The following is a 14,770-nucleotide window of genomic DNA, read 5'->3' as shown; positions in this document are numbered from 1 at the left end:
GCCGCCGCCACGGCCTTTTATGAGGCGGGAGAGGCCGGCAGCGGGCCGCCCCCCGCCCCGTCCCCGCCACAAAATGGCGGCCGGCACCGCCCCGCGGGCGACGCGCTAAGCCCCGCCCCCCGCAGCCTTCCCGCCCTTCCCGCGGCGGCGCGGTGTGTCCCCGCGGCGCCGCCGTAGCCGCCGCCTCCCTCCCCCCCTCCCTCCCCGCCCGCAGCGCGCGCGGTCCGGTGCCAAGAGCGAGCGGCGCGCGCCCCCGCTGCCCGGTGCTACCTCCCCGCCGCCATGCTGGCCGCCGCCGCGCTCCTCCGCCGCTGCGCCGTCTCCGGCCTCCGCGCCGCCGTCCGCCGGCCCGCCGGCCCCGCAGGTGAGCGGTCGCCCGCGACCTTCCCGCCTGCCCCGACCCCGCCCCGGTTCGGCTCGGCCCCGGGGGGAGGGGGGGGGGGGGCTGGCCTCGGCGGGTGGGAGGGCGGCGGGACCCGGCCGGTGGCGCCGTGTCCTTGTAATGACCCGCCGGTGTCACTCGAGGGCAGGCCGCGCCTGCGGCCTAGTGCGCGCCGCCTCCGCCGGGCCCGGCCGCTGCCCCGCTCCCGCCGCCCCCGGCGACCCCCCGCCGTTACCGGCCCCGCCGTCTCCTGGGGGGCGCCGGGCCCCTTCCCGGGGGCTGTAGCGGAGGGACCGGCGGCGCCCTCCCCGGGCCTCCCTCGAAGGTGACATTGACGGAGGTCGGCGGTGACCTCCGCAGCCGGGCAGCCCGGCCCCGGGGGCGATCGGGGCGGGCCAGCCCTGCTCCCGCTCTCGGCCCCCTCTGGCTTTCCTCATTAACACCCTAATTAATAGGGAGAGGGGAAAACAAGCAGCCAGGGACAGCGCGGAGCGAATGCTGACCGAGGAACCGGAGCTCAAATACCGAGACCGCAGAGAAGGCGGTGTCGGTGCATCTCGGTTAACGGCTAATTGACAGACGGTCATCACGTTTAAAACGCTCGGAGACCTGCGTGTGCCTCTCCTGTAGCGCATGTGAATTAAACAGTTGCTGTAGGGAGTGGATTGCTGCATTTTTTTAAAAAACGCAAGGTAATAAGCGGCGGTCGTTCTGTTTGGGTGCTGGGATGTCTTGGATACTTCTTAAAAACCTTTTTTTTTAAAAAAAAAAATCCACTAAAATCCCTTGCTCGCAGTGCCTTTGTACTCCTGCTGAACTCCGCCTGCTCGTGGCCCTCGCTTTCCCACTAACGAGCAGCCTCCACGTTCTTCTTTTTCCAAGGTCTTGTGTTACAAACGCCCCGCTTAACACTTCTGACCCAGTTCGCCTTCGCTGGCGGCCTCGGGGGTTTGCGTTTCGGCAAACCTGACGCGCCGGGTTCATCTCGCGAGCCCGTGCTCCGCTCTTCTTGCTGTGGGTTTGAATTTACGTGGTGTAATGCTGCAAAATGTGCTGTACGTAATGCACACGCAGCCCTGGGCTTGTCGTCGCCTCTTTCAGTCAATTAATTCTTCAAATTGATGCTCCTCTTGACGCGTGTTTTTCTTCCGTGCTCGTTACCAGGGAAAGCTGACAAATTCTGGCGCTCGGGGAAGATTTAACGCGTGTTTGTATAATATTAGATGGTTTTAGGCTTCTCGGACTCTTGAAGCTTGTTAAGTTCTCTGGAAAACGTGCCTCTGCAAACATCCGTGCCCTTTGCCTCTTCCTTGGGCTGGGAACCTCCACACGGATGCGTCGGCGCGGTTTGGCTGTCACACACGCGTCGCTGTGCGTGACGGTGACCTTGATGGACCCCACGTGAAATGCGAGGCGCCCGGCTGGCTCCCGCGGCGCTTCTGCCTTTGCCAGGGTGGCTCGCGGAGTCTGGGCTCCAGCATACGCTTCCAGTCGGGAATGTAGATGTCAGTGTTGGTGTGGAAAACAAAGGGTGGAAAACGAAATGAAAAACGCCTCCTGGAAATCCAGAGTTCAAATTCTTGTGGCCTTTATTTTATTTTTCTTCGGGATCCTTTTAGTCTAACCGTGTCGTTCCTTTGTTTAAGACCAAAGGGTCAATGGTTTTGTTGAGCGCTCAGTGGAAAGAGACTTCAGTTTTTCAGCTTAAAGGTGGCATTCGAGAACTTCAATCTAGGCTTTTCTCAAACTGAGATTTGCTGTTTCTCTGTAGGATTTGCTTCGTGTTTGGGGGGGGGGGGGGGGGGGGGAAGTATTCTCCCCCAAACGGCCAGCATCTGAGGGCTTTTCAGCAGTGTCCTCTCACTCCCTGCCTGGGTGCAGGGGCATTTACAGAGGAGTGCTCTTGCTCTCAGCTCTGCACGTGATTTATTGGAGAAAGCAGGGTCGAAGATCCGTTTTGGAGCTGGGGAGAGGATGGGGAATCTCCCTACGGAACGGCAAAAGAGCATTATAATTCTGGCTTGGCCTGTCATTTACTCTTCCCTCACCTAATTAGGTAGATAAAACAAGGGAAAACATTTTCATGGTTTGGGAAGCGTTGCATACGCCAGAATTGCAGATGAAATGTTGGGCCACGTTAAATTCTGGTAAAAATCCGGGTTGCGTTCTGATCGGGCTGTCCTTTAATGAGACTAAAGATATTCCTTCAAGTTGCTGTGGTTTGTTCCGTTGTATTTTACGTAGAATTAGGATGCTGCTTCGCAGTACGCTACTCGCTGTGATCTCCAAAGTAGAAGAATACATCTGGGAAGGATGCAAAGGTCGACCCAGTTTGGGGCTTTCTTCTTTTAAATAAAACTTTGTAGCTGGTCGGCGTGAGTAGTTCGTGCTAGATTAAGAAAGCAAAAGTGACTGGCTGTAGCCGACTTCCTCTGAGGTGGAGCTTCAGACTGGCAAGGTCGTCTCTGGTGCGTGACCTCTCCGCAAATATTAGCGGGGTGAAATGACCGGCAGGGAAGGGAGGCGGTCCCTAGCCAGGCCTGTGTTCCGTGGGTGAGGCGGCTTGCAGAGGGCTGGGGCTCTGCCGGGAGGACCCCGCGGGGCTCTGAGGCGGGTGGAGCTGGCTGTACCCTAGGTTTTAGTTCCTTTCGGAAAACTCTTCCAACCTCTGTGGATTAAGGAAAAGACCAGCAAAAAAAAAAAGCAGTTTGTGCTAGGGTAGTGTTGAGGGAAGAAATGAGTTTATAATCGTATCAGCCTTATTTGCCCATTGGAGTACAATCCACTTCCGTGCTTTATTAATTATCAAATATTAATGCAATTACAACCCTGAGATCCAGGAGTTTTATCTCGGGTAGATACAGAGGCAGCAGTAATTTTGTTTTCTCCGTCAACTCTTCAATAGCTTGTAGCAGCTCTTGTCCCTTGTGCTCTTGAGAGCCTTTACAGCTGGGCTCGGGTCATTTTGCACAGATTCCTAAAACCACTTTAAAACCAGCCTTCACCAGCTCTGAACTCGTGGCAGAATCAAAGACCTGCAGCTCGTTGCTGTTGGGTCATCCGTCAAAGTCAGTCTGTTGGTTGGGAAATCTGCTTTTCCTGGATTACAAAGTCAGTTATGGAGCAATTTTCAGGAGCAGGAAGTTACTCCAGAATAAACCAGCGTATTCCTCTTAAGCGGGTAACGGTATAACTAACAGGGTTTTATTTCTGGAAGGAATGCCACCGAAAAACTGATTCGCGTAGCTGAACTCACCGCACGGACAAGTCCTGTGGTTTTGAGAGGGGTCGAATGTGGGGAACAGAACAACCGTGCCGCTTCGGAGTGTCTGTTGAAGAAGTACGTGTACGTTAACGTTTCTCTGGCTCGCTTGGCTCCGGGAAGAGGGAAAATTCCTGTACCTTACAGAAACGGGGATCCCGGAAAACTTCTCTTAAGGACCGGTTATACAGAATTGGTTTCCTCTTGCATCTCCCCCTCTCCTTAAATAATCCCGCTCTGACCAAAGGGTCTGGGAAGGCTTTGGAAGTCTGATGTAGAACGGAAAACACGCACTTTGCCACAAAACAAACAGCCGGTATTTAATAAGCTGTATTCATCCAGCGCTTATCCAGGCTGAGGACTGATCTGGATTGACTGTAGTGAGTGAAACACGTATTTCACGGCTTTTGGTCTCGTGGTCAGGACTGAAGTACAGTTATTTTCTGTTTGCTCAAAGTCTCTTCCTTTCTTCTTGCATTCAGCTGTACTGCACGCCCGCTGCTATTCTCATGGGTCACAAGAATCAGATGAAGAATTTGACGCTCGCTGGGTGACGTATTTCAACAAGCCAGATATCGATGCCTGGGAGCTCAGGAAAGGTATGTTGAATGGCAAGGGAAGAGTAACGTGGAGTACGTGTAACTCCTTTGTAATAGGTTTGTGACCAGAAATAACAACTTATTTTTACTTCGCTGTTGGAGAGCAAAAATAGTTCCGTTTATAGAAGTGATACGGGCAAGAACCCGCTGTTCTTGCAAACCGTGAAAACTGGGAGTTCGGTGTAAGAGAGCAACCCTGTAACTGCCCGGTGGGGGCAAGGCACTGCGTGAGCCTTTCGGTATCTGTTCTGCATCGTCTGGCCGCTCGCCTGTGCCCGTGGCTGGCGTGCTGCCGTTTGCCCAGCTCTGAGCCTGCTGCAGCCGGCGGCGGCGCCTCACCAACCAAACGAGCGGGTTGGAAGGAACCACGGCATACAGAATGAGGGAGGGTGGGGGTACAAGGCGGCGGGCGTCCAGGCTTTCTAAATTTCAGTGCCCCAGAATACGTATTTTGACGCCTGGGTGGGAGGGAGAGAAACGTTTGCTCTGAGGAAAGTGTATTTCAGCTCAACTGTTGCTCGGCGTGCAACCGCACGCATTTTTCTTTGGACTTTGACTTAATGGCTCGGCCGTAACTCACTGTAGACCGTCTGGTTGTCTCCAGTTATTTGCTGTGGAGTTGCCAGCTCCTATTAAACTACCCCAATTAGGGCTTAAAAGCTGTTTATGCTGTTTGCATAACAGCCGGAGGGATCATTCCAGCATCACCTGGATGAGTAGGTGTTGGGCTCTTCCCTTGGAAAGGAGAGGAAGGGGATAGACAGCGGCTCGAGTTCTAGTTTCATTACACCTGTAGGAATGAAGTCGTTTGGATTTCTTAATGATTCCGTAACTGATGTGCCGTGGTACAGACAGTGGCTCCTTTTGGGAGCGTGGATGAAACTGGCCCACTGGGATTTCATGAAATCCACTTAAAATCTTAAAATCTACAGTAGTGAGCAACAGTGAGAGGGAGAAGAGCGAAAGAAAACCCTTGGCTCTCGTGTGCGTCCCCAAAATAGCGGTGAAAACTGTGATCAGCTTCTAATGGCGACTGGTGTGGTGGTAATACTTAATTCTTTCATGAGGTGGAGCTAAACCATGCTCAGCAGGTTCCTTTTGATAGCAGGATGAGCTGATGCCAAGTTCCTCTTGGTATTTCCTTATATTCACAGGCATAAACACGCTTGTGGGTTATGACCTGGTTCCGGAACCAAAAATCATCGATGCGGCTCTGAGGGCATGCAGACGGTTAAATGACTTTGCCAGTGCTGTCCGCATCTTAGAAGTTGTAAAGGTGAGTGGAACGGCAGCCTGGGGCGTAACCGCTGTGTTCGCGTTGCAGAGAGCCCAGCAGCAGAAGAGGTTTTTCTTGGCTTACCGTTAGCGGTGCGAAGGGAAACCACTGTTTCCTGCTGCCAGAATCAATAGCTTCGTTATGAGCACGTGCTCGGTGGCTTGAAATAATGGTTTTGAGGTAAGAGTGCTCAACAGCACAGCCTCACAAGTATGACGTTCTTACTTTCATACTTTCCTTTCCTGATGCTGACTCTGGTGGGAAAGTCTTTAAGGATTTTTCTTCCTTTTTTTCTTTTTTTAATAAGCGTTACTAGAAATATCTCAAGCGAAGGCAGCTTACTGGCTTCTTAAAGTACTGAATACTGAGCTGGCTGGGAGTAGTAACTCGGGAAGCTGCATAAGCTTGAAAAAAACAACATAAACCAACACCTTGAAACCTGAGTCCAGCCTTCACTTAACAGGGAGTTAAAAGGGGTGGGAATGGGGGCAGGAGTTCTTCTATTTCAGCCGTAGAAGCCAGCAGCTATGCTCTGCCAACTGTTTTTTGCCCCAGCTGAGGAGGACTGGCGTGGGGGTCTTTGCTGCTGGCTGTTAAATCCACTTGCTTCAAACCCTGCTCCGCGATGGGCTGCTTCTTGGTTTGCCCTTTCTGCTTGCTGTATTCTTCTGTAGGACTGAAGCTCTTGCAGTGGTTTTAGAGACCTAAGACCAATGGAAGAATCTTCGTATGTTTTCCTTATCTCTCTGGGTTTTTTTTCCTGTCCTTTTGTCCCCACCATCTAGGGGACAATTCAGTTTATCAGAACCTGGGGACCCATTTCCAAGCAAGTTAACTTTTCTCCCAGGTCTGCCCAAAAGCTGATTTTATTTTTCCCCGTTTTACTGACTGGACGTTATTTTCACTCCGTTTCCTAAGGTGTAAGCGGTCTTCGGGCTGGTTCGCAAAGCGTCCCTTGTTCAGGGAGCTTTGGCTCGGCCTTTAGTTTCGTGTGGTGTGACACACGCGTCGCGGGTCACATCGGCCTGATGTTAAGCGAGGGAAAGGTGTCGAGCGTTAAGAATAATCCCCAAAGGGGAGTTCAGCATTATTCTGGGGTGCTCTTCAGCCACGATCGGTTGGTAGGAGGGCTTTCCAGTACAGCTGTATGCAAGCCTTGTTTACTTGATGTATGGGTAAAGCTGGGCCGTGCTCTCCCGTCCGGCGTGATCCACCCTCGCCAGCAGCGGGTGGATCAGGCCACGGACCGTTCGTGAACACACATCTTGATTGCAAACCCGGCCGGTGCGCGGTGGACCTCGACAACAGCTTGCTGTTGAAATAACGCCGTTCCTTTGCATTTAGGACAAGGCAGGACCTCACAAGGAAATCTACCCTTACGTTATCCAGGAACTTAGGCCAACTTTGAGTGAACTGGGAATCTCCACTCCAGAGGAACTGGGCCTGGACAAAGCATAAAACCTTATCGGTAAGGGATGCGGTCACTGCAGAGTCTCTTGGCACGGGACTCCCGTACCCTGAAACTCTGCTGGCAAAGACGAGAGTCCTCCTCCTTCAGCCCTGGCGGGTCTGCGAAAGGCCGTCAACTTCAGGCTTGTAACAGGATTCTCCAAACGCCTCTGTAACTACAGGTCTCCTGGAAAAGGCAGTAACCCTTTTCAAAGAAGGCTTAAAAAAAAAAAAAGAACAGCGCGGCTGCTTGAGAAGGGGCAGGGTGGTTGGCAACCGTACCCAGCCGCCCAGAAATTTCGAGGTAGCGGTTGCCGAGACAACGGGGTATAGCAGCACTTTGTTGGCGGCGTGTCGACCTTTGCCCCTCGCCGGCTTTTCCCCCAGGAGCATTTTTAGCCAAGGGCAGGATCGTTTCCTCTGGAAGCGCACAGACTTTCATTTCATTGCCACAGCGTAGCTGGTTTAGAAAATTGGGAGACGCTAATTACGAGCTTATGCTGGAAAATGGGCCCCACTGATGATAGTCACCCGACCACGCTGAAGTTTCTTCGCCTTACACTTAAAATAGCGTCTTTTTCCGTAATTAAACGCTAATTTGGAGGGGCCCTTGCTTACTGAATAAACGGATCAGCTGTAGCATAGCCAGAGCTGAACCGCTCTGCGCGCAGGACGCTCGTGAGCCTCGGCAGGTAATTCCAGGAACAGCGCGTGTCGTATTCCGTCCCGATTGCAGCGGCCTCAAGCCTCAGAAAGCCACTTGTTTTACCGCCTTTTTAGAGCTGAGCTTCCGAGTGCTTTCTAAACTTGAAAACAACGTGTAACGAAGACGTTTAGATCTACGCCATAAACACCAGGCTCTTGCATGAACTGCAGCGTATGAAGGCGGCGTAACTAAGCGGCAGCTTCTCTGGTTAATGAGGGTCTGTCGTTAAGTATAGGCAAGAGCTGACGCGCTCTAGTCCCCGACTAAAATGAAGCCCTAAATAAAAATCCTCGTGGAAGTGAAGCGATGTAGAGGCAGTCCCTTAACTCGGCTCCTTCAGGAGGTGGCCGGTGTCGTATTCCAGCCTGGTTTTTTTTTTTTAATATTATGCTTAGAATAGAGCTATCGGGTGTCAGACTGCAAATAGGACTTAATTCTGGATCTTTTAAGCCCCTGCCCTTCCTCCCGCCCGGGGATTCGAAGTTGGGAAGGCAGTGATCGCACGTGGAAGCTGTGCGTGGTTAGATCGGGCTCGGAGGGGAAGGAAGGGGGACGAGGGGAAGGAAGGGGGACGAGGGGAAGGAAGGGGGACGAGGGGGAAGGAAGGGGGACGAGGGGGAAGGAAGGGGGACGAGGGGGAAGGAAGGGGGACGAGGGGGAAGGAAGGGGGACGAGGGGGAAGGAAGGGGGACGAGGGGAAGGAAGGGGGACGAGGGGGAAGGAAGGGGGACGAGGGGGAAGGAAGGGGGACGAGGGGGAAGGAAGGGGGACGAGGGGAAGGAAGGGGGACGAGGGGGAAGGCGTTTGGGAGCCCCGGGGGGCTCTGTGGAGAGAGAAGGGGCTGCTGCTTCAACGGCTTCTCCTTTCTTTTCTGTTCCAGGTGCGTCGCTCGAGCGTTTTACCGAAGCTACCTGATTGTACACAGTCGCCTGGAGACACAAATGTTGAAAATATTACCTTATTTGAAATAATTTCTTCCTTTATTGAGTCACAACGTATGTGATGTGAATTTGGGCCTAATAAAGGAAAAACTGGTTTGGCTGAGGCGGTAGCGGGGGGCTTGTGTGATTATTTCTTTTCGCCTTTACGGGGAAAAGGAAGAAAAGGGGATTTTTCCGGGAAAACACGAATTGGGGCAGGGAAGCGGCCTCCCGCCGCCCAGCGGCTTCGCGGCGGGGGACGGCGCTGCGCATGCGCGGCGGAGGGGCGGGGGGCGGGGCGCCACCTCCCCGCCTCCCATTGGCCGGGCCCCGCCGCCGCGCGCTGCCGTTGGCTGGCGGGGCGGCGCGGGGGGCGGGGCGGCGGCGGGCGGGCGGCCGGCCATGGCGACGGGCGGCGGAGCCGGGGCCGCTGCGGGCAGAGCCGGGGGGCGGCGGGGACCGGGGTACGTGCGGGGCTGGGGGGGGGGGGGGGGGGGGGGGGGGGAGGTGTAGGGCTGGGGTACGTGCGGGGGGGGCAGTATGGGGTATATGCGTGGGGGCGGTACGGGGCAGTGTAGGAGATGTGCGTGAGGGGCGGCGTAGGGGTGGGGGTGGGGCGCGTGCGGGGGGGTGGTATGGGGGGGTGTGGGGCACGTGCATGGGGGGTGGTATGGGGGGGTGTGGGGCACGTGCATGGGGGGTGGTATGGGGTACATGCGTGGGGGGTGGTATGGGGCGGTATGGGGTACGTGCATGGGGGGTGGTATGGGGCAGTATGGGGTACGTGCATGGGGGGTAGTATGGGGTACGTGCGTGGAGGGGGTGGTATGGGGCAGTATGGGGTACGTGCATGGGGGGTGGTATGGGGTGGTGTGGGGTACGTGCGTGGGGGGTGGTATGGGGGGGTGGTATGGGGCAGTATGGGGTACGTGCGTGGGGAGGCGGTATGGGGTACGTGCATGGGGGGTGGTATGGAGTATGAGCGTTGGGGAGTGGTATGGGGCAGTATGGGGTACGTGCATGGGGGGTGGTATGGGGCGGTATGGGGTATGTGCATGGGGGGTGGTATGGGGGGGTGGTATGGGGCGGTATGGGGTACACGCGTCGGGGGGTGGTATGGGGCGGTATGGAGGGGTGACATGGGGCGGTATGGGGTACGCGCGTGGGGGGGGTGGTATGGGGTACGTGCACAGGGGGGGTGGTGCGGGGCGCTATGGGGTCCGTGCGTGGGGGTGGTATAGGGCTGGGGTACGCGCATGGGGGGCATAGGGCTGGGGCATACGGGTAGAGGAGCGATATAGGGGTAAGAGCGCCTGCATTTGGCCCCGAGGGGCTGTAGGCGTGGAGGGACGGTGTAAGGTCGGGGCAGCGTGGAAGCAGAGTGTGTGCCGGGGGGGGGGGCTGTATGGGGGGGGTATAGCACATACGGAGGGGCACGGGGGGCGTGGGCAGAAGTTTGCTGCCTGGCCGGTTAATCCCGCTGGCTCGGGCGGCCCCGGCCCCCTGCGCGCGGAGTTATTCCCGCGTGTAAGGCTCTGCCCTGCTAATTCCGGTTTAAGACGCTGACGCTAATCCCGGTTGCGCTGTCCGGTCACCACCCCAGGCCCTCCGCGTCGCTTCTTCGTTAACTGTTCCCTCTAATTCCCCGTCCCTCCCGCGCCCGCTCTCCGCTCGTTTTCCGGCTGTTCCTCTGTTTTCTTTATTAGTTGTTATATCCGTAGAACTTTTTTTCCTGCCCGTTGTCATTTAGCAGTGCCGGCTCTCCTCGAGGGTAAATGCCTTACGGACGGGGGGGGCTTTTCCTTAAAGCCCTGACTCTCAGACCTGATTATCTGACACTGCTTTCGTTCTAACGATGTGATTTTGTTATTGCACGGGGAGAAGCTTGAAAGGCTCAAAACCTGCGGAGAAATTAAAGTATCCTTATATTTTATTTGATGAACCCGCTAGTTGAAGCTCCTCCATCGCGTCGTCTCCCGAGAATTCTTGGAGTTAGGCTTGGAAAGAAACTGCCGGTCGCCATGTACGCTTCTAGCTTAGCATCGCCGTTCCCAAATAATCCCTTCAGCTGCTAAGAGATCTGCTCGCTCCTTTTCCTCTCCCTCCTCCGGTCGCAGCGCAGGGCTGGGGAGGAGGAGCCGTCCCCTCCCCGCTCTCCCCAGCCGACGTGGTGGCAGATTTCCCCGCTGACGTCGAGTTCCCAAGAGTGACCAGATGCTCTCCGAGATGACTCCGGTTTACTTCATCCCCACAGGGAGATGCTACTAAATTTGCTCCTTTCCCTTTTTTTAGCTGATTCGGGCTGAAAGCAAGAGGCTGAACAAGCCGGCGGATGCGGTGGAGAAAAGGGGACCGTACATCATGAGCAAGCCTCCCTCCATTCACGCCAAGCTCCGTAAGCGATGCTCGCCGTTGTCCCAGGGACTCTGCCGGGATTTGGGGAGACATCTGCGCCTCTCGCCCAGGGCGGGAGTGACCGAAAGTGGCCTTTTTATTCCTTGGTGGGATAAAACCATTAAAAAAAACCCCATAAAAACCCGTAGGTGCTGCCTATGGAAGGCACTGCAGTGCCCCCGTGCTCTCCCTACGATGTCCAATCCCCAATGTCCCCATCCCCACGTCCCCACTGCCACGTCCCCATCCTCATGTCCCCATCCCCATCGCCACGTACCCACCGCCACATCCCCATCCCCACGTCCCCACCGCCACGTCCCCATCCCCATTGCCACGTCTCCATCCCCACGTCCCCACCTCCACGTCCCCATCCCCACCACCACATCCCCATCCCCACGTCCCCATCCTCATGTCCCCATCCCCATCGCCACGTCTCCATCCCCACGTCCCCACCGCCACGTCCCCATCCCCAGGTCCCCACCACCACGTCCCCATCCCCATTGCCACGTCTCCATCCCCACGTCCCCACCGCCACGTCCCCATCCCCACCACCACATCCCCATCCCCACGTCCCCATCCTCATGTCCCCATCCCCATCACCACGTCTCCATCCCCACGTCCCCACCGCCACGTCCCCATCCCCAGGTCCCCACCACCACGTCCCCATCCCCATCGCCACGTCCCCATCCCCACGTCCCCATCCCCATTGCCACGTCTCCATCCCCACGTCCCCATCCCCACGTCCCCATCCTCATGTCCCCATCCCCATTGCCACGTCTCCATCCCCACATCCCCACCGCCACGTCCCCATCCCCACGTCCCAAATGTCCCCATCACCGTCCCTGGGTCCTCCTCCTCATCCCCGCGACCCACCCGCAATGCCCACCCACCTGCAATGGCCCCCCCCCCCCCCGCCCCCAAAAAAAGGACCCTTGGGGAGTGCTTGGGCATTTTTAGCTCTGCCCCTGTGCTTGGCTTTCAGAGAGGCAGCGCGAGCTGGCGAAGGCGGCGCTGCGAAGGCAGGGGCTGCTGGGGGGACCCGCGCCGCACCAGCCGAAGCCGGCGCCTAAAAGGTCTGATCCCGGTTTTCTTTTCCCGAGATGTATTTTTCCGCATTCCTTGGGGAGACTGGGGAACTCGGGATTAAAAAAGGAGTCTGGGACTTCAGCCTGCTGGCTCTGTTGTGGCCGGCAAGCGTCCGAGGTAATAAAAGATAGCGCTTTTCCTGCAAAAGTTAGGAGTTGCTCTAGCAGGGGCCGTGCTCCTCCTTCTCTTTGTTTTGGGGATGGTTCGGCGTTAAGGATTTAATCGGGTAGCCCAGAGCTTAGATGGAGTTTATTCTTGGCTGGTGGTGGCCCTGGACAACGCCTGGGTGGGAAGGGACGTTCGGGACCGGGATTCCTGCCCTGGCTCCGCAGCCCGTCAGCTCCGTGGCTGCATTTCCACACCAGAATGCCTTACGGGCTTGTTCCTCTGCTTTCCGGCAGGTCGGTGAAGTTTAACAAGGGCTACACGGCGCTCAGCCAGACGGCGGATGAAAACCTGGTCTCCCTCGATTCGGACAGGTGGGGACTGGGTGAATATCCCAGGATTTTGGGTGGGGGGTGTTGCAGGCTCAGAGCTGGTGGTTTTTTTTGGGGGGGGGATTGATTTTCCTTGTCGCTTGTAGAGCATCCCCAATTGCTCTGGGCGCTTCTCGGCAGCGAAGCCCTCCTGTTGTCCCAAATTTAACAAATCCCTTGGGGTTACGCTGCCGGCTCCCTTTTTCCTCCCACCGAGGTTCCCTCGTCTGTATCCCAAGCGAAGACGCCGCTTCCCAGCTGGCTCTGACCGTTTCCTTCTTCTCTTAGTGACGGGGAGCTGGGATCCAGATGTTCCTCGGGCTACTCCTCCGCCGAGGCAAGTCCAGGGGTTTGACCCCGAGGGCGCGGTCCCCGCGGGTTCCCTCGCCCCCGTTACACCTCGGGGTCTGTACAGGGGCTGAAATGAAGCATCGCCCCTGCGGGGTGTGTGCGCGCGCGTCCATCCCGCAGAGCTCTGCTCGGCAGAACTGCTGCCTCTGCTGCCCGGTAACATTTAAGCCGTGCACGAATCTCCCTTTTGCGAGCCCCGGCTGGCTGTCGCCGCTTCGCCCTTCGCACCTAAAGCGTCGCCTACCCCCAGACCCTGCAGCGGGGCAGCTGAAGAGCTCCATCGTACAAGGGTGTCGCAGCCCGCGGGGTGTTTCGGGATGCACGGGGCCCGGGGGGGGGGGGGAGGGGGGGTGTGGGTGTCGGGGTGCTGCAGCCCAGGAAAAGCTCTTTGGACTTTTGCTTTCGCCTTCTCTGCTCCGGTTGCGCTGCTTCTCCCCCCGCGAAGGCACTGGAGGGAGGACGCGATGCCCTTCCTGCTCGCAGCCCTACCCTTTGCGAGCCCCGGGACCTAAATTTTAACTAAACTGGGACTAATTTTAACCAGCTCTGCCTCCTTTGTTCCCCCCCCCCCCAGCAGGTGAACCAGGACCTGAGCCGGCAGCTGCTGCAGGATGGGTACCACCTTGACGAGGTCCCCGATGACGAAGATCTGGATCTCATCCTCCCAAAACCCATCGCCTCCTCTTCTTGCCCCTGTTGTTTCGGAGAAAACCTCTCCTGCGTGATCCAGTAGACGCCGCTCGGCCGGGGCCGTGCAAGAACAGGTCAAAAGCCAGCACTTTCTTTGTCCCGTGGGATGGCTGTTGGTGTCCGTGTCCCACGCCGGGATGGTGACACAGGGACCGAACGATGCTGCGACGCTGCTCGTGGTGAGCGGCAGCAGCCAACTAACCCCGAAGGACTTTTCCTTAGGCTCAGCAGTATCGGGGAGAGGTGGCACGGTGACGTTTAGGTGGCCTGGATGGGACCCGTCGCCTGGCTGGGGTGGGGAGGGAGGAGGAGCAGAGCCTGGGGCACCTCCCTGGGGGTATAAAGGGAAGGGAGGTGCAGCAGCAAATGCTCTTCGGTGTTCCTGACCTCTTCTTCTCCTTTAATTGGCCACGTCGAGGATTAGGAACCTGGCCCCGGACGTGGGTTGCCCTCCCCAGCGAAGAGGTGGTTGACGGTGGGGTCGAACTGCCGCGGTGTGGGGCCGGGCTGGCAAGCCCCGAGACCCCTCTTCTATTTATTTTACCTTTAGTCACCCCTCCTCCCTGGCTGGCTGAGGCCAAGCCAGCGAGGTTGGGGTCGGCCGCTTCATTTACCTATCTCGTGTTGCTTGCGATTAATTGCTGCCGGGTTGCCTCCTCCCAAAGCCTGGGCTGACCCGAATCAAAGATGCTGCTCCGGCAGAGAAGGTAAGACGGGGAGAAACCTAACGGAGCGGAGCGGGGCAGGCCGCTGAGCTTTAGGCGTCTGCATTTGTTACAGCCACCAGCGGCTGCCGCTCGGGCTGGGACCTCCCCGCTTTCCGCCTCTCGAGGGACCCGTTAAAAGTCCGTCGGTTCTGGGTTTGGAGCGAATGGCTCGTTCCAGTTCTCCCCAAAGCTGCTTTGATGCAGGCGAGGGGCAGTGCCGACCCCCCCGGTGCCAGCTCTGCGCAGGTCCCTCTGGGTGCAGGTTTGGGGTGGCTGGGGAGCCTACCCGCTCTGAGCCTTAAAAGTTGCCTTAAATCACGGTCCTGCCATAACTACGTAGAGGACGATCAGCTGCTTATAAAGAAACCTTATTTAAATATTCGATGTCTAGAGACCTGAACTGGGTTGGTTTTTTTTGTATTATTTTCCTTGTTGAAGGGAGCACTCAATAAAATGGATCTCGTTACTCGGA

General features: G+C 56.8%; 2 protein-coding genes across 3 annotated transcripts; both read left to right on the top strand.

The window, feature by feature from the left end:
• The first annotated feature begins 260 nt into the window (after positions 1–260).
• COX5A (cytochrome c oxidase subunit 5A) lies at positions 261–8,725 on the top strand. The gene is made up of 5 exons (XM_076348541.1): positions 261–364; positions 4,127–4,243; positions 5,398–5,519; positions 6,864–6,987; positions 8,555–8,725. Exons 1-4 carry the CDS (start codon positions 283–285, stop codon positions 6,975–6,977), a joined length of 435 nt encoding a protein of 144 aa, XP_076204656.1. The 5' UTR covers positions 261–282; the 3' UTR covers positions 6,978–6,987; positions 8,555–8,725.
• A 2,107-nt stretch (positions 8,726–10,832) lies between these two features.
• Positions 10,833–14,764, top strand: FAM219B (family with sequence similarity 219 member B). Of its 2 annotated transcripts, none has more exons than XM_076348540.1 (5): positions 10,833–10,989; positions 11,971–12,061; positions 12,476–12,553; positions 12,839–12,887; positions 13,479–14,764. In XM_076348540.1, exons 1-5 carry the CDS (start codon positions 10,956–10,958, stop codon positions 13,632–13,634), a joined length of 408 nt encoding a protein of 135 aa, XP_076204655.1. In that variant the 5' UTR covers positions 10,833–10,955; the 3' UTR covers positions 13,635–14,764. The 2 variants fall into 2 exon arrangements, with proteins under 2 accessions (XP_076204655.1, XP_076204654.1); XM_076348539.1 differs by having other exon boundaries at positions 10,835–10,989; positions 13,476–14,764.
• The last annotated feature ends 6 nt before the right edge of the window (positions 14,765–14,770 follow it).

This window comes from Aptenodytes patagonicus, chromosome 10 (genome assembly GCF_965638725.1).
Source record: "Aptenodytes patagonicus chromosome 10, bAptPat1.pri.cur, whole genome shotgun sequence".
Classification (NCBI taxonomy): Eukaryota; Metazoa; Chordata; class Aves; order Sphenisciformes; family Spheniscidae; genus Aptenodytes; species Aptenodytes patagonicus.
This window is presented reverse-complemented; position numbering and strand designations above follow the sequence as displayed.